At 52.6% G+C, this 18485-nt stretch overlaps 1 protein-coding gene and 1 pseudogene across 1 annotated transcript; one reads left to right on the forward strand and one right to left on the reverse strand.

The window, feature by feature from the left end:
- Positions 1 to 2522: 2522 nt before the first annotated feature.
- On the reverse strand, positions 2523 to 6722 carry LOC111153052 (annotated as a pseudogene).
- Positions 6723 to 7249: 527 nt separating this feature from the next.
- LOC111153053 (brain expressed associated with NEDD4 1) lies at positions 7250 to 18087 on the forward strand. Its single transcript, XM_022511856.1, has 4 exons — positions 7250 to 7316; positions 9322 to 9582; positions 16628 to 16778; positions 17748 to 18087. The coding sequence occupies exons 1-4, from the start codon at positions 7250 to 7252 to the stop codon at positions 18085 to 18087; spliced, it is 819 nt and encodes a 272-aa protein (XP_022367564.1).
- The last annotated feature ends 398 nt before the right edge of the window (positions 18088 to 18485 follow it).

Here is an 18485-nt window from a genome sequence, read left to right on the forward strand (position 1 = left end):
CGCAAGACGGCAAGAGCCGTTCCACCGGGCTCCTTCCCCAAAACCACACCAGGCAGCATCCCCACCTCCAGCCACCAGAGCTTGGAACTGCATCTGGGAGCATCTCCTTATCCCAGTTAATTCTGCACATCCGTTAGCAAGATGTAGCCTGAGGTATCAGAAAAGCCTAAGTGAGGTTATTTTTTGGGCCTGGGAACGCTAGAACTTTTTTTCAAATGAATTACTGATCACCGCTTCTTCACTTTACACCATTTTGGCTTATGCAAGGTTTTGTGGGAACGCTCTACTTTCAGATAGCGGGGGAAAACCTATCATGGTGAGCCTCCCAGGTGATGTCATCCAGCCTCATGGCGTCAAGGAACACAGATATGCTGACAGCCCCCAAATTTCCATCCCCAGCTCAGACTCTCCCTGAGCTCCAGACTCATATATCCAACCATCTGCCCCCCTCAGATGTATGGCCCCTCAGATGTCCACTCAGGGTCTCTAGAGCATCTCAGATGTAACATGTCAAGACCTGAAATCTTGACTCATAGTCCCGCATCAAAGCTGCCCATCATCTTCCCCATCTCATTAAATGACAGCTCAGTCCTTCCTTGGGCTCAGGCCCTGAACTTTGTCAGTTGTCACTGCTCTCCAATTCATCCACTGCCAACTCCATTTAATGGATTCATCTTCAAATCTGGCTCAATCTTGCCCCCCTGAACCAAGACACCATCATCATCTCTTGGACCACTGTCCAGACTCTTCTTCCACAACCAGGTAGCATGGCAGGAAAGCTCTAGAAACTGAGCCGTGGGATGGTGGAGGGGACAGAAATCTTGCCAAGGAAAGCACGATTGACAGAGTTGTCACCTATGGCATCCCAAAGCCAGGTACACTGAGAGGAGAGGATGGGTTTTCCTGCGAACAGGAATGTGTAAGTACATAGCCATTTCTCTGCCAAGGTCTACCCTAGACTAGCGACCCCTAAACTCAGCTCTGCCTGCAACTGAAACTGTGCCTAGGGTGACTGGGAAATACTGGTTGTCCTCTGTGACATCACGGCAGACGTGTGCAGGCCTACTTGCTTTCCAGAGAGGAGAGAGGCTCTAAGAGAGGCAAGTCACATAGCCAGGGACCTGCCAGAGGAGGAGACAGGATTCAAAGTCAGGGCTCCTGGATCTAAGCCCAGGGCACTGGCCACACAGACCCCTCTGGGAGCACAGGTACATTTCAACTCCCAGAGCCCTCTCTATTTGCTTCTCTCCGTGTCCTCTATCAGTTCCCTAACCATCAGCTCTAGGGGGTGCTCCCTCAGCCCACTAGACCACACCTGGACTCCATGTGATCATGTAGGTGACTGCTAGGCCTTGCTAGAGACCATCATTCCAGAGCTCTCCTCTGCCCATACCCCAGGCTCTTTAGCCCCTGGATAACACTTGTCTCCCCCAGAAATGGGGGTAAGGGTGAGGATTAGGGGTGATGCAATAAAAACGAGAATATAATTTTATAATCCAAAAAGCCAGGGCGGACTCCTCTTAAGTTGGATAAGCAGCCTTATTAAAGAGTTTCCATCTATTTTTGAAATTTTAGGTTTTTGGTTCAATGAAATTAAATAGTTTAAACTTTTTCAAAAATCTCCCTTTTTTTTTTTTCCGAGATAAAAAGTTACCGCCAACATTTTAAAATATTGACAGTGGTTCCAATAGTTTCAGGACTGTGGTTACAGCACACGTGGCTGTGGTCTGTGCACTGTGTGTCACCGCCACTCCCTAAGCAGTGGGAACCGCAGCCCTGGGCACACCCCCCACCCCAACCCCATGCCACCCTCGGGAGGGAGCAGGGTGATCAATGACAGCTGTGCGATCCAGCACACGGGCACATCTACGGAGCGTAAAATCCAATTATCTAAAACAACATGACTATCAAATTCTCAGACACTTTGTAATTTATAACAGGATTTGTATATTCAGAAACCTGTGGAGTGTTCTTGGAATGCCTTTAAAATATAAATTATATTGAGTATTAAGTAAAAACACTGAACCGAACAGTTCCCCTCGATCGGGGCAGAAGTTCAGCGTAGGGTTTAACGAACGTTTACCCACCATTTCAATCTCCATTCCTGCTTGGTCTGAGCACATCCAGCATTTCTCTCTCAGTAGGATTTATTTTTAAGTGCGCAAGAACGAGAGGCCCAGCTACACGCCGTTGTCTTGTTACAAGAGGCACGGGGATGGCAGGGTGACGGACACGTGTAAGAGGAGAAAGGTGCACACGGTGTTCTCCCTTTGTTCGGCATTGGCTTTGACGGAGAACAGAAAACAAAAACATGCCATAAACACAGAATGAGGGTCTGTCTGTAGGTTTGATTCAGCACCCAAGGACCATGGTTGTGCTGTAGAAACCACTGCAGGATGGAAGTTTTCAATATTGCACGAATATTGAAACATAGGTAATCAGAGGCACCAAAGGCACCGGTCATGTGAGTCATCATCAAAAGACAGGCCGGGTAAATATCGCACATTTCCTGTCAGCTGCTGCTAAGACTTGCATTTTTCTAAACGAAAAGAAATCCTGCGGGGCTTTTTACTTATCACTTGTTTGAAGAAAGGCTGTTTGAGGTTCCAGCATTGAACACGAGGCCTAGGTTGCAAAATTAGTTTTCCCGTAGCATCACGAGATGTATTATACTCTGTTAACACTGTTTGACATTGAACTGTCTGTCGTAACTAATGGTGCTGCTAGTCTGTGGGGTATCCCACAAAAAAACAAACCCATTAGAGGTAAATAACTAATTTTGAAAAAGTGGATGTGCCACAGAGATGTGAAGAAGGACCCTTTAGTGTCTTGGGATCTCTTAACTACTTCCAGGCACCTGTACAGACAGGAACCTCCATGGGCAGCATTCTCCAATGTCCTGGGGCAGGTTGCAAATGATGAATATATTAAGAAAGTCTTTCCAAACTTTCTGCTTGCTCTAGCCCTGGCCTCAACCCTGTTCACATCTGAGTTCCTTGGCCCCCAGCCCACCTCAAAGCCCAAATTCCTACCAAAGATCTTTATTTTAATATAGTCAAACTTACCAATTTTTTAATGGTATTTTTGTATCTGCTTAAGAAACCCAAGGTCATGAAGACATTCTCCAGTGCTTTCCTCTGGAAGCTTTACTGATTTGCCTTTCACACTTAGATCGATGTCTTGGGGATATCTTTAAGATTTTAAGGTTTCGTTGTCCTATATTGAGCACACACAGTGTGACAAGCATCCTGCTAGGCACTGTGCTTTAATTAGTCCATTTTACAGATGAAGTGAGTGATAGAGGTTCAGAGGGGTGAAGAGATCAGAGGGCAAGAAGCAGGCTTTGAACCCAGGACATCTGTGTCTTACTTAGCCACAGCCTAGAACAAGCTACACTTATGTAGGAGTGCTAGACTTTCCCCCCAAGGAAGGCAGGTGAGGACTGACCCTTCTCAGAATATTGGTGAATAAAGGGACTGGTAATGTGCCTGTTTGGCTCCAAAGACCACTAAGGGCTGCAAAGCAACCTTGGGGGTTCAGAGGATCAAAGGCTGTTCCCAAACATCCCATAACATTTTTAGAAATCCATGTTCCATGAACCACATGCTAAGAAGCAATTCCAGAGTTCCATGGTTCAGTGTGATGCTAACAACCACTTAAGATCGCCAAGATCATGGCCAAGAGGTGCCTGGCTCTGCCCCATCTAGTTTTTCGCATCCTATCTACGGAAATGACATATTAATAGATTTCCTGGTCTTAATCCATTCTTGCATTTCCAGAAGAAGCCCTGTCTATTTCTGGGACATTATTTTTAATACACTGTTGCCCTGGTGGTTTTCCAGATGGCCTCATAAATTCTGGGAGCTGAGAGAACCTCTGTGGAGCAGGGGACAAAATCCCATCACCTCTAACGTTTTCCAGAATCAGAACCCATGAAAGCAAAAGGCCAAAACAAAACTCAAGGAAGAGAATACTGTAGCCCAAGTACATAGATCGAGCCTGGACCAGCTTGTGGTGGGATAGCTGAGGATAATTTGCAGCTTTTATAAATTCAACATGTTATATATCAATTATTCATGAACTTCCTGAAAAGTCCATGTTGTAGTAAATGGTCATTTTTCCAAGCCATGATTTTGAGTCTCGTAATGCAAGCTGGGATGTGGGAGCTAATCCCCCCAGCTGATGGGTGGGCCAAGCCAGCCCCCCAGCATCTTCTTCCCAACACAGTTACATGACTTCCTACTCATTGAGCATTGACCATGACTCAGCCAGTGTTATAAAAACCTATGTTCTTTGTGGAAAACAGCGTAAGAGCCAACTTTAGATGTTGACAAAAGAGGAGAGAAAATGAGGAGGTCGGGACCAGTGATGATTCTAGCAAGAAAATGAGAGTTTGGTGTGGGTTCAAATGGAAAGCCTAATTCTGTCATGGCTTTCCTTCTGTGATGTCGCCCAGTTCACCATTTGCTCCGTAGAAATAGTCCAAAGAAATAGGGAAAAGTGGTTTGTAACACTGTTACAGTGAATTTCCCCAGCCAATAAAAAATTATCCACCCAACCAGAGACAAAACTTTAGTGAATGATAACAAGACAGTAAGCTTGTTCGATATGTAGAAGCGATCGTCCATGTGAGTTCATTTTGGTGAGTTTATTTAAGTGGCATCTTAATTGTGGAATAAACCACTTTCATCTTGTATTTATAGAGTCATGAAAAGCCTGTGGGTAGTCACTTAGATTTTCCAGTTATATTTTAATGTAGTAGTTGAGAAGCTTCTAGTAGGCAGTAGAGCACTCCCCTGTTAAGCCTGATGTGTGAAACAGATGGAAACAGAGCTACTCTGTGTGAAGGGAGAGCAGGGAGCTCCATCATGTCCCAAGCTTCTCTTCTTGGCCCTGGGGCACCTATGTAGGACCTCTTACTTCCCACAGTTAGAGGTTCATTGTGGTCTGATTTGTACCATGTTCCCAGTGTCTAGCACATGTCCAGACATGGAAAATGCACTTAGTATTGGTAAGTGGATGGACAAGCGGATGGATGGATAGATGGATGATCAAGAGAATGCTGTGTAGATGCCCAGGTAAATAAATACACGGAGGGTGGATGGTTGGTTGGCCGAGTGAATTTATAGAGGATTGAGGGTAGATGACTTCACATTCCAGTCCTCCTCTCCACTATAATCTACCCCGCTTATAATGCCACAAATGGCCAAGTAAAACATTTCAAGACCTTGACATGACATTAGCTGACTTCTTGTAGAGACGCATCCCCACTGTAAGAAGAATCTTGAACACCAAGTTGCCTTTTCCTCACTTCCGTGATCCCAATGTCTAGCTGCCATCAAGGTGACCTCCTACAGCCTCACCCCAGAAGCACCTCCTCCTTTCTGGAGCTCTGCTGGGATCTCACCTCTCTGTGTTCCTTCCTCCCTCCTCTGTTTGTCCTCCAAGAGCCAGCCCCACCATGTGGATATCCCTGAACCCCGCCCCAGCACTCTGATATCTCTCCATCACAGACACCTGGCAGCGAGAGGACAGGTATCGGCAAATGGGCTGAGAGGCTACCCTAAAAAGCAAAGGAGGAGACCCAGAAATGCCCATGCAAGTGAGCCCGCCCTGCCATGTCCCCTGCCCCAGCCCCTCTGCCCATTCCTGCCAACATCCAGCAGAGGGAAGATGGCGTCTGAATTTTCTTTCCCATATTCCCTCCAGTGACCTCACTGGCCTCCTCCTGGCGGCCTCAGCAGTGTAGGAAGAACCGCACAGCTGAGGCCAGACTTGCCAGGGAAGTGGACCCATGACAAATGTCCTCAGACTTTCCTGTGACAGGAGCCATCAGTCAGATTTGAGTTGATGGCCCTCCTTTTCCTTTTAGCCATCCTCTCTGAGGGAATGGGCAGGACTAGAGGCTTAAAGATATTGGCTCAACACCTCCAGTCTTGGTGCCCTTCCCTTGTCAGCGCTCCTCAGGGAGCTTCAGGCAGCAAAGACCGCTTCCCTGTACCCAGACAGAGGGACTGTAGAGCTGCCTGCACACTACACTCAACAAGGACTTGGTAGTGATCTTCTGCCTCAGTTTCCCTGCCCTGCCTGTTCCCCAGACTGGAGACAGCCCTGACCCCATCCTCCTGACATAGGACTGAATCTTATCGCCAACCCTCACACCCACTGTGCTCACCCAGCTGCCACCCCCTCCTGACCCCTCTCAGACCCATTCACCCACCCTGGAGGGATGAACATTCAAGAATAGGTATCTCTTTGGACAGAGTGCCGGCAGGTCCAGAGAGGGCAGGAGTGTGCCGAAGGTCACACAGCAAGTCAGCGATAGAACCAGACACAGAGCCCAGCTCCCCTGCCTCCAACCCCACCATATCCCACTCTCTTCCCCTGCTTGGTGCCACTATTTGATGAGTTGTCAGACAGCCTGGGTTCAAATCCCAGATCTACCACAAAACCAGGGCAAATCTTCAGCTCACCAAGACCCAGCGTCCTCATCTACAAATGAGGGTGACAAAGGTATCTGCATAGAAGAGAAGCCAGTCCCAGACCCTGCCCCACATGTAGTCCTGGGTCACGTAGAGCCTTCTGACTCAGTTGTGGCTCCCAGTTGGACCAGAAATCTGGAGGCAGAGATTTCTGCCCGGCACAGCAGTGGCCCATGGCCCGGGGTACTGCCCCAGCCTCAAAGGGGCCCTTGGGACCCTACCTGCCGAGTAGGGAAGCATCAGGCCTCTCCTTGAGGCCTGCTCAGAGCACATCAAATCAGAGAGGCAAAGGAACTCTGCAGTAGCCTTCTGCCTACCAAGGGCGTCCACTGGAACCTGGCTCCGTACTCGGCTCTGCACAGCACAGGGCCGTGGGCCTCAGCCTCCCCCACCCCAGCCCCATGCTCACATGGACCCTGGCAGCAGCCTCCTCCCTGGCCCCCCAGTCTGCACTCAGAGGGCTCTCCTAGAACACTGTGACCACACTCCTTCACCCAAGTCTCCTCTCTGCCCTAGAGATAGAGGACGGTCTCTTGATTTGACATTCAAAACCCTTCACAGTCTGGCCACTGCCAGCCCCTCCAGCCTCAGCCTCCACCTCTCTCATGACTCCTCAGAAGCACAAGGTTCTCCTGTGGTGGGATTTGCCAGACTGATTCACCGTCGATCTGGAGCCCACCCCAGACCTGCACTCCTCCTTTAAGACCTGATCCACTCCCCTAGACGGTAACTCCCCTTCCATTCCCACAATCTGCCAGGGCTTATGAATGAGCGCGGATCCTGCATTTGGGCTGGACGGTTGGGTGAGTGATGAGCAGAAGGACGTGCCAGCGGGTGAGTGAGAATGACGGAGTAGCTCACAGAGCCCGTCCCCATGCCCCCAAGAACACAAGCAACCCATCCCTGACCTCCCTCCTTGGGACTCAAATGGCCCCTGAGTTCCCTTTGTTGGCTGGCCTTGCCCAAGACACTGGAAAAACCCAGTGAGAAGACAAGGCCAGGGGACACAGGTCCTGCCCTCCAGGGGCTCTCTCCCCATGTGGAACCAGAGGGAGTATGAGTGCAGGCTCGGGAACAGCACAGAACAAGCTGGATCTAACTTCTGGCTCCACCCCTTTTACTACCTCTGTGCCTCAGCTTCCCCATCTGTAAAATGGGTGGAAAAGACATCTGCCTCTCAGGTTGCTGTGATGCTTAAATGAGATTATGGTGCTTATAAAGGGTGTAGAGCCTGACCAGTGCTGGTAAGTGCTCGGTGAGAGCTACCTTAGTATTCACATTGTTCCTCTGTGGAGAAATTGCCCCAGGGCCCCTCCCCACAGTCCCAACCACATCTCTGGAACAGATGCAGAAATGGAAGATACACAGAAGAAGGGTCCCTTCCCCCAGCCCCTCAGCCCTGAATACCTACTTGTCCCAATCTGTCTCTTCCTGACACACACGGGCTCCCTTCTCTGGAATCCTGGTGTCTTATCAGCAACGTTCAGCTGTCTGTACACCTTCACCCTGCATAAGCTGTAGGTCATGGCCTGCTCTGACTACAATAAAGGGATCCAGAAGCAGCCAAGCATCATTTTAGAGATAGGAACTTTTTAGTTTATCAAGATCCAAGAAAACATGAGCTCCCAGAGCCCAGTACCTGGTAGTCACAGGCTCTAGCCCTTGTCTCAGAGTGTGGGCCTGAGGCTGCCCCCCAACCCAGCTCCCTCTCTGTGGGCCACGTGACCTTGGGTAAGTTGCTTAATCTGTCGGGCTCAGTTTCTCCACCTGTTAAATTGGGGATCCTACCCCAGGCCATCATTAGAATTAAGTGTGTGAGGAGTACCGAGCACAGTGTGGGACCCACAGTAGATGTTCCAGAAAGGGGAGCTACTCAGGCTGGTCTGTGGAGGGAGGGCAGCCTCTCAGGGAAGAGCTGGAACTTTGAGGCACAACTTCCTCTTGACCATGGGCACCTTTGTAGAAGCAGCTTGGGAAGAAAGTCCAGGATAGAGGCAAAACCTGCCTTATCCTCTGTGCTTGCCACAGCTGGTGTAGGGGGACGGGGAGGCAGAGGGGTGGGAAGGAGGGCTGTCTTCGTGTTATTTCTCTGCAGTCCTACATATCTTATTGATATAATGGGCCCTGCATTTAGAAATTGGAAGAGTTTCCCTCATAATTTAAAGTAGCACCTACCTCTGCCAGTCCCGGTAACTGGGAGATTAATTCCTCAACCAGCCAGGCAGGTGGGCACCGGCACCAACTGGCTCTGTCTGCAGGCACAGGTGATGCCATCTTTGCACCCAACTGGAGATGAGACTGGCACTGCTGGGGGGCGAGGCTCTCATCTGCAGGTGACGTGGAGGAGGGCAGGGCATCTTCAAGGTGACCCTGAGGCAGCACAGAACGGACACACTCATATCCAGCTCTAGGGAGCCAGGCTGGGCACCATCCTGGATGGGCCAGTTCTCCGGGAGCACGTCTGCCTTGAGTCATGGGTGACCAGTACAACGCAAGCCATGGCAGCAGCAGTTCTGCCACTGATTTGCTCTGTGACCTTGGACAAGTCTACTGCCTGGAGTTTTTCTTCTCCTACCTGTGAGTTAGTTGAGCTCTCCGGCCAGAGCTGGAGAAAAGAGGAGGGGAGGTCAAGCCCCAGTCTCAGAGGCTCCTTCAGGGAGTAGAGCAAAGCACTGTTCCCTTCCTCCCTGTCACAGGCAGCTGGGACACAGTCCATGAGGCTGAAGCCTGACTATCCCCCATTTACTAGGGACACATCATTCACGCGGCAGCCGGGCTGGAAGAGGAAACATGGCAGGGTCTGTGCCCCAACTCAATGTCCTCTCCTTGTTCCCGATAGCTCGGTACAACCGAACCAGCTATTTCTACCCCACGTACTCCGAGAGCTCGGAGCACAGCCACCTGCTGGTGTCTCCTGTATTGGTGGCCAGTGCAGTCATAGGTGTGGTCATCATCCTCTCCTGCATCACTATCATCGTGGGCAGTATCCGCAGGGACCGGCAGGCCCGGCTCCAGCGCCACCGCCACCGCCGCCGCCGTCACCATCACCACCACCACCGCCACCGCCGCCGTTACCACCGAGAGTACGAGCAAGGATACGGTGAGTTGCCGTCCACCCCGGGGCCTGGGCTCCTGTCTGATTCTGACAGCCACCCAGAGACACAGGGGAGGGGGCAGCCCTGCCAGGGGTGGGGCAGGGTGGTCAGGAAGAGATCAGAGGCTCTCAGGGGCCTGAGAGGTCCAGGAGTCTGCCAAAGTGACCCTGAAGGTCAAAGGAAGGGTGTGGTCCTACTCCCCAGCCTTGGCCAGGGTGGACCCGGCTATACTGACAGCTGGTCCAGCTGGGACCTGCGTGGAAGGACGGAGGGAGAGAGGGATGGGTGGGTGGGATGGGAGGACAGATGGGGAGGGGGGTGAGGAGCCGGAAAGGTGAGGGAATGGGGTGGGGCGAGTGAGTGGACAGACCAGTGGCTGAAGGGAAAGATGGGTGAGTGGGTGGGGTGGGAGATGGATGGCTACATGGGCGGACAGAAGGACACATGAAGAGAGGATGAATGGCTAGAGTGGGTGGATACAGGCATGGACTGGGTGGGCTGTGCGAGCGCACGGATAGATGGATGGGTGGGTGGATGGAAAGATGGACAGATAGGAAGGTGGTGGGATGGACAGGTGGGGGGTCAGTTGGGCATATGAATAAGTGAATGGATGAATGATGGCACGAGTGATGAGTGAGTGACTCTACCCCCAGGGAGCCTGCAAAGTGCATAGAGAACTGATTGGAGATTTTCCCAATGAGGGGAATCTCCCTTACACAGAGGTGGTGGTTAATTCCTGGGGCAACCAGTCCCAAAAGTGTCCATCTGGCCAGAAGGCCTGAACTTTTTACAGAAGGCAGTCACCTGACTTTGTCTGATACTTGGAAGGGGACCGTTATCCAAAAGCAGCAAGAAGGAGCTCAATTCATTCAATTCCCAGAATGGTTGTCAAGAGTAGGAAAAAGCCTCCCCGGAGTCCTGACGGAGCCTCTGCCTGGACTCTGGGAGCCATATGGGCCCAGAGGCCACCATCACACCGCAGGTGAAGCCATCTGGAGGCTCCAGAGCCATGGCAGGGCCTGGGAATCTTTCTTCCTCCTCTGGGACAGGCAGAGCTTGGGAGGAAGAAAGAAAATAAAAATTTAAAAACTGGTTGGGTTGGATCTCATCCACATGGACCAGAGGCCTGAAATCCACAGTCCTCTCCCAACATGCCCTGATCACCCAACAGCTTTGTGCCACTTCCTCCCCCTTCCACACAGAGTGAACTGGGTGAGGAAGGGGCCACCTTTCAGCAACTACAACTCGCCTCCCGCACCCAGCCACGGGGAGCTGAAGCAGGGAAGACCTGGACGACAGATTGCCCCACATTTTTTTTTTTTTAAAGATTTTTTATTTATTTATTTGACAGAGAGAGATCACAAGCAGGCAGAGAGGCAGGCAGAGAGAGAGGAGGAAGCAGGTTCTCTGCTGAGAGCGAGAGCCCGATGCGGGGCTCGATCCCAGGACCCCAAGATCATGACCTGAGCCGAAGGCAGCGGCTTAACCCACTGAGCCACCCAGGCACCCCAATTGCCCCACATTTTTCACGCACGATCTCATTCCACCCTTATTGTGGTCCTGGAGGTCAGACTACTTTTTATTACCTTCCCAATTTACAGATAAGGAAGTTGAGGTTGACGGGCGCCTGGGTGGCTCAGTGGGTTAAAGCCTCTGCCTTCGGCTCAGGTCATGATCCCAGGGTCCTAGGATTGAGCCCCGCATCGGGCTCTCTGCTCAGCAGGGAGCCTGCTTCTTCCTCTCTTTCTCTGCCTGCCTCTCTGCCTACTTGTGATCTCTGTCAAATAAATAAATAAATAAATAAATAAATAAATAAATAAATAAATAAATAAATAAATAAATAAATCCTTTTTTTAAAAAAAAAAAAAGGAAGTTGAGGTTGGGGCATTCAGGCTACTATAACAAACATACCAGAAATGGAGTGGCTTGTAAACAAAAGAACTTTTTTTCCTCTGTTCTGGGGGCTGGAGACTCCCAAGGCCCCTGCAGATCTGGTATCTGGTGAGGGCCCACATCCTTCTCGCTGTGTCCCCACACAGTAGAAGGGATGAGCTAGCTCTCTGGGGTTTCTTTTGTGAGGACACTGGTCCCTATTATGAGGGCTTCACCCTCATGACCTAATCATCTCCCAAAGTCCCCAGCTCATACTAGCAGTAACTTGGGGGTTCAGATTTCAATGTAAGAATTGGGGGCCGGGGGAGTTAGCAAACATTCAGACCATAGTCAGGTGCTGAAGTAATCTACCTAGGGTCAGCCAGCCAGGTGGACCCCAGATTTGAGCCCAGGTAGCCCGGCTTGGGCTCCTGCAGGCTCCCCACCACGTGCCACGAGTCGCAGCACTGAAGGAGGCTGAAGGTGTCAGGGAAACAGCACCAGGGGCGCCCCATGGGCCCAGGGCCCCATCTGGCAAATGCACCCAAGACCTAGGGGTCCTGCGGACCTGGACGTTGCTCCACTGGCAATGCTGATAGGAGAAGCAGAAGAGCAGGAAGCTGGCCCTCTCAACGAGACACAGAGGGACATCACCTGGCAGGGGACATATGGCCACGATGGAGGAAGGGGGCAGCAGGTCAGCAGGTCAGTGGTTCACCCTCTATGCCCAACAGGGGAAGCTAAAGAGAAGAGTCAGCATGAATGAAGCAGGTGCTGGAAGCTCAGCCAACCCAGTCCCCTGTAGAGTCCCCAGAAGCTGAGGACTCCCCAAAAAGACAAGCCAGGAGCACTGCCCAGCACTGGCCTGGCTTATTCCTATGCTTATAGCACCAGCCGGCCCCTGGAGGAGTGCGAGGCTCTTGCCCAGGCATGCCCACTCCCAATAAGGAGGTAGGGTTAGGTTTAGGGTTAGAGGAAACTCCACACCTCTGCATATGCTCTTCCTAGGTCCACAGTGCCATTCCCCACACTGCCCCCCCAACAACAGACAAAAGCCTACTTGTCCTTCAGGCCCACCTCAAATGCCAGCACATCCTGCCCAGGTAGGGTGGAATCACCCTTCCCTGTACTTGCTTAGCATTTACCCACACTTCTGCCAATGCCCCTGTCATGGGATGGCGGGGTTGCACCAAGGAAAACAGGACCTGTGGGTAGCTCTTGACCAGTGGGGCCCATAGCCCAGCAGAGGATCTCACCCAGAGAAGATGTTCCATCAGGGAAGGAACCACCCCATTTCCTCCTCACTGCAAGAGCTGTGTTTGCCCATTTCCTTTTATTTAGTGTTTTATTTTTTTAAAGTCATCTCTACACTTGACATGGGCCTCGAACTCACAACCCTATGATCAAGAGCCAGCCAGGTGCCCCTCGCCCATTTTAAAGACCGGGATACCAAAGCACCTTGTTGAACAGCCTGGAAGTTCCCAGGCCCTGAGGAGCCTGGTACTTAGAGCATGGGAGAGGGGCCCAGAGTAAATCCCAAGCTGAGGTTTGAGGTCGACCTTGGCCTTGAGGAGAGAGATGGGCCTGGAGGTGCCCCATGAGCAAGGCCCTGGCCCTGATCTCTGGAGTTAGTGGTGTGACAGCAGGTCACAGCCAGGCCACACCCGGCATCAGGCCTTTGCTGCCCAGTGCTGATGCGCGCAGCCCTGCTTCCCTGTCCCCATGGGTGCCTCCTTGCCCTGCTTAGGTTCTCAGCTCCTTGCCCTGCTTAGGTTCTCAGCTCTTGCTTTGGCACCTCCATGAGGCCTCAGCGGGGAGAGGCACTGACACCCCCCATAGCTTCCTGCAGCTTCTTGGAGGGTGCACAGGGGTGCCAGGAGCCTCGGAAGGAGGCCAGCGAGAAAAGAAGCACCCCGTGCCTCACTGTGGGGAGGGCAAAGCAGCAGAGCACTGACAAGCACCCACCCGGTAGTCCTGGGGACGCTTCTGTCCTCCAGACACCCCCTTCCCCTGGCTGCAGTGACTCAGGCTCTCCTGCTCTCGCTCCTAGCGCTCTGCCTGCGCCTCCTCAGACTTCTCTGTGGATTCCTAGTCTCTGAGGAGAGGAATGGCAAGGTCTCTCCGAGCCAAACCCTTGGCCCCAGGTCCTCTCTCTACACGCACTCCCGGCTCCACCTCAGCCACCTCCCTGTTTCAGGCACTACCGGTCACCCTCGGCCAGGGATCCCCCAGGCGTCTCTCCTCAAGATCTCACAAGCCCCTCAGAACCAGGGATCCAAAATGGCCTTCATCTTCCACGTCTTACTGTACGACCCGGGGAAAGTGGTCTAACCACTGTGTAGCTCAGGCGAGTCACCGGCCCGATGGGTACACAGGGACCCACCCCTAAAGGGTACTGTGAGGACTAAGTCGCACAGAACCTGGCTTCCGAGTCCGTGCTCAATACATGTTAACTCTTTTCATTCTTTCTCCCCCGAGAAAACCTGAGCCAGGGCCACACTGGTGACACTGGCCGCGGGCCCTTGCCGGCCACCTAACCGGCAGCTGCCAGGCGTTCTCTGCAAGGCAACCTAAGTGACTGACCTGGGAACACGTCCATCCTCTGCTCAACAACCTTCAGTGGCTCCCCATTGCCCTCAGGACAAAACTGGCCCTCCTCTGCCTGCGCACAGAGTCCTTCTGCCATCCAGCCGGGCACAGAGAGAAGAGCCAATAAATGTTTGAGAATGAATGAATGAATGAATGAATGGGCGGGCCAGTGAGTGAATGAAAGAAATTCTATTTCTGTAAGATGGAAAGATCTTCAGCTTTAGGAGGCAGATCGGGTCTCTCACTTGCCGGGGCTTTAGAGCGAGCGCCCCCACCTCTCAGTTTCTGCATCTGAGAGCAGGACGCGGCCACAGCGCCTCTCACAGGTGTGGGGTGAATGTGGTCATGGAGACGAGAACACAGCAGGTGGCCCGTGGGTGCAAATTCCTGTTCTCCACTCCTGGGCTTGTGGAGGGACGATTACCTCAGATTGGGGTTAAATCATGAGCTGAAGGGTTTCTTGACTTTGGCAAAGGGGTAGGGAGATCTCACTCCCCATGAGGTGGCTAGGGGGACTTCCAGAGGCCTAGACCATTGGGGTCTGTGCTGACGTGGAAGTAGGGAGAGGAGATGAGAAAAGAATTTGGGGAGTTGAAATGAGGGGCCAGGGGAGTCTTTCCAGCTGTTCCTCAGGAACTCTGTCTGCGCTGAGCTGGGTCAACTCAGGATCGGGGTCTGAGCTAGGTGAGCGCCTCAGAGCAGCCTCAGTTTCCCTAAGCTGTTCAGCCTCTGGGAAGCCCCAGGAAAGCTGCCCAAGCGGAGAGGGGCACGGCAGTGTCGGGCATGCCCATTAGCTGTCGGGCGTGCCACCACAGCTCTCCCACCATGGTCTAGGACACGGCCTTAGCTTCCCGAGGTTGAGACAAGCCATAACCTCCTGCGTGGTGGGTGGGCCCCTCCTGGCCCCAGAGCCCAGAGGCCCACATCCCACCTCTATCCTCACCCTATTTCATGCTTTCTTCTTTCCTGAGTTTCTTCCTCAAGTTCTTCCAGAAATTCTCACCCTTCAGCTGGTGCCCTAAAGGGAAACAAATCTCATTTCAGCTCCTTTTTATAGCATGCGTTATGGGGACCTTTTTCCTAGTAGAAAAGTAATATGTGTTCACCGTGGGAAAACCTTTAAAATACAGAAAATACAAAGAAGAAAATAAGGGTCATGATCCTGTCATCAAGACAGAGCCACTGTTAACGTGTCTGGAATATTTTCTTCCGAGAGTTTTCTCAAGGTCCATAGATAACCCCGGGATTATACCTGCAGATAGAGTTTCACATCCAGATTTTTCTACTCACTGTTGTATCCAGAGTGGGCAAAAAGAGATGAGGGGAGTGGAAAGAACAGTCTTTAGGGTTATAGCGACTGTGCATGAATTCCAGCTCTGTGGCCCTGAGCCTCAGCTTGTAGAATGGAGAATGGGGACGGATATCCTCAGTGTATAAGATGGGGATGGATGGTGCTGGTGACCTCAAAGCAGGTCTCTAGCCCCACCCCAGACAGATAAGCCCCACCCCCTGATGTGGCCTCCTGATCTCTGAAGGGAGGAGCCTGCTGAGACCCCAGTGTGGGTGGGGAGACCTCATGCCTCAGCCATCTTTGCAGCTCCACTGTCCCCTAGCCTCTACTAGAACTGCCAGAAACAGGGAGGTGGAGAGCTTTATAGAGTGAGGAGCCAGGCTATTGAGCTGCCCTCTGGTCCTACCAGTAATTTGTTGTGTGACCTCTGGCAAGTCGCTGAGCCTCTCTGAACCACACTTGTTGAATGCATGTGCTCTATCAGCACCTCCTAAGCAGTGTTACTAGATCCAAGAAAAGAAGAGTCTGTGATCAAATGCTGCCCAAGTACTGTCAAATGCAATTCTCAGCTGCAGGACTTTTCAGAGCCTTTAATGTACTACTATATGGTAAACATACAAACAAAACAGCAGAGAAGACAGTATATGGAGTGGCCAGAATTCATTACAGAAGTGCCTATTCTCCTGGGATAACTAAGGGAATGATGTATGGTTGGGTGCAGGGAGAAGGGAGGCCTGACCCCAGAGACCTCTGTAGCCCTCATTCCCTGACTCCCCAGTTTTCATGTCCCAGCCCTTCTCCACAGTTTCAAAGCTTCCTTTTCACACCACACTCTTATTTCTAATCTCCTTCCTTAGCTCAACTGTTCTTTCCTTCTGCCCAGTCTGTCCCTCTTCTCTTGGCTAATTCCTAGATAAGACCCAGCTTTAGGAGCCCCTCCTCCAGGAAGGCCTCCCTGACCTCCAGGCTGAGTCAGCTCATCCCTGTTTCCACAGGGCCAGTGCTGCATCTATCAAATCTCATGACTCAGTACCAGGCTGTCACCAGGACAGGCTGCTCACCACCCTGGGAGCCCCACCAGGGCAGAACCCACTCCACTTCCTCTCAGAGACCCCATGCCCAGCACAGCAGTGGTGCTTACATTCTGGGGCTAGCTCTGAGAGAATGACAGGCTGCTGGGGTTGGTGAGGGACCAGATGGTGAGCTGGAGAGCACAGGGTCTCAGTGGCCTCAGCTACACATGTAGGACCCTCCCTGCTCCCGGTCTAAAGCCCAGGCTGAATGTCTGTCCCCTGCAGTGTCTGATGGGCACACGTACAGTCGCTCGAGCCACCGGATACGCTACAGCTGTAGCCCTGTCGAAGACTGGTCCCCTCCCTTGGACCTGAGTTCTGATGGGGACGTGGATGCCACAGTGCTTCGAGATATGTACCCAGATTCTCCACCAGGGTAAGGAGACTTTTGGGGGAGGAGGGCAGGAGCCGGAAGAGCACTGGGTGTGAATCCCCACCCTCACCCAGGGGAAATAGCAACATCTCCCCCAAATAGTGTAAATGCAGAAAATCTCTGGATGTGGCCATCTCCTGACCAAGCAGGTCCCAAAGACACAGGGCGTGATTCAACAGATGTCACTGGAGGAGAAGCTCAGCTCCTTCTGACTGGTGTCAGGGGATGGGGTGGAGGGTCCAGGCCCCAGCTCCTTAGTATGCACCCCCAAAACCCAAACCCCATGCACTGGTCAGGCCTCACTGTGTCCAAACTGCACTCATGGCCATCAGGTAGCCCAGTCCCACTGGGGAATTCTTCTCTGGGGGGCCTGTGGGTTCTCCCTGGCACCCTCAGGCAGATGACCCACAGGTTAGTAGTTGGAAAAAGAAGAGAGATCAGGGCCTCCATTGCTTCCTTACCAGGAGACCCCTTTGGCCCCACAAACAGCCACAGCCCCATCACCCTGTACCTCTTTCCCTCTGGGGGGCTGTGAGTGCTCTTTTGCTCTACACCTATGGGTTTCTGAGGAGCCCCAAGGTCTCCTCCTAAGCCTGGAAGGGCCGCTTCCATGACTTGAGGCCCAGGAGAGTCAGACAGGCCGAGGTTGCTGCCCCAGACCATGCACTCTCAGTGCCGGCTGGGAAGCTGCTCCATTGGCCGCGGCCGCTGTTCTGAGCTATCCAAGACCCGGAGTTCAGTGACTTGCCCAAGCACGTTCACATGGAGCCCGGGCTGAGTCAGGACTAGAATCCAGTCTCAGTGGTTCGGGGGTGCCTTTCCTGGGGGGTTTGGAGGGTTTCATTAGAGCCAGCATGACAAACCTCCAGGGCGACCGTCCCTGTCACCAGGCTCCCAGCCCTCGGGAAAGCCCCCACACTGGCCCCTGAAGCCAGGTTCCCCTGAGCCCTGAGGGAGCCTCTTCTCTTGTAGTTATGAGGAGTGTGTGGGGCCAGGAGCCACTCAGCTGTATATCCCCACGGACGCACCACCGCCCTACTCGCTGACCGACTCCTACCCCGTGCTGGATGGCATCATGTATGGGGGCATCATCTACAGCCCCGGCCGATACCAGCAGGCGCAGAGGATCCTGGGCCAGGCTGGCCTCCACACCATCTCCATGGATACCCTGCCCCCTTATGAGGCCGTGTGTGGGCTTGGCCCCCCATCAGGTCTGCTGCCGCTGCCGGGCCCAGAACCGGGGCCCAGGAGCTCCCCGGGCTCACCCACCCCGACCCGGGCCCCGGCCTCTGGTCCAGAAAGGATTCTGTGAGTGACCCAGCCAGCCAGGTCCTGCGGTCCCTCGGGCTGAGCCACAAGGGCGTGCACATACACAGATACACACACAGGCTTACAAGGGCATGCGCACACGCACACACACACACACACACACAAAGAGATGCACACACAGCACTCCCACGTGCACACATACATACACAGTTTATACACCTACACACACACACAGATGCACACACAGCACTCCCATGTGCACATACAGTTTGTACAAGTACACACACACACACAGCTGTGCACACACTTCTACGTGCACACACAGATGAACGGTTTGTACATACACATACACGCTGACACACATGCACACACGCATCCAGATATGCACCACACATGTACAGACATGTGAATACACACAGCCCCCCTCCCACATCCACACAA

The sequence above is a fragment of the Enhydra lutris genome, unplaced genomic scaffold, assembly GCF_002288905.1.
Source record: "Enhydra lutris kenyoni isolate GAN:26980312 unplaced genomic scaffold, ASM228890v2 scaffoldscaffold30, whole genome shotgun sequence".
Lineage (NCBI taxonomy): Eukaryota > Metazoa > Chordata > Mammalia > Carnivora > Mustelidae > Enhydra > Enhydra lutris.

Excerpts from the sequence above, each read along its gene's own strand:
- LOC111153053 (XM_022511856.1), top strand. The coding sequence starts at position 7,250 with ATGAGCGCGGATCCTGCATTTGGGCTGGACGGTTGGGTGAGTGATGAG. Across the intron at positions 7,317-9,321 it reads GCAGAAGGACGTGCCAGCGG|CTCGGTACAACCGAACCAGC; the intron begins GTGAGTGAGAAT and ends TGTTCCCGATAG. Across the intron at positions 9,583-16,627 it reads AGAGTACGAGCAAGGATACG|TGTCTGATGGGCACACGTAC; the intron begins GTGAGTTGCCGT and ends TGTCCCCTGCAG.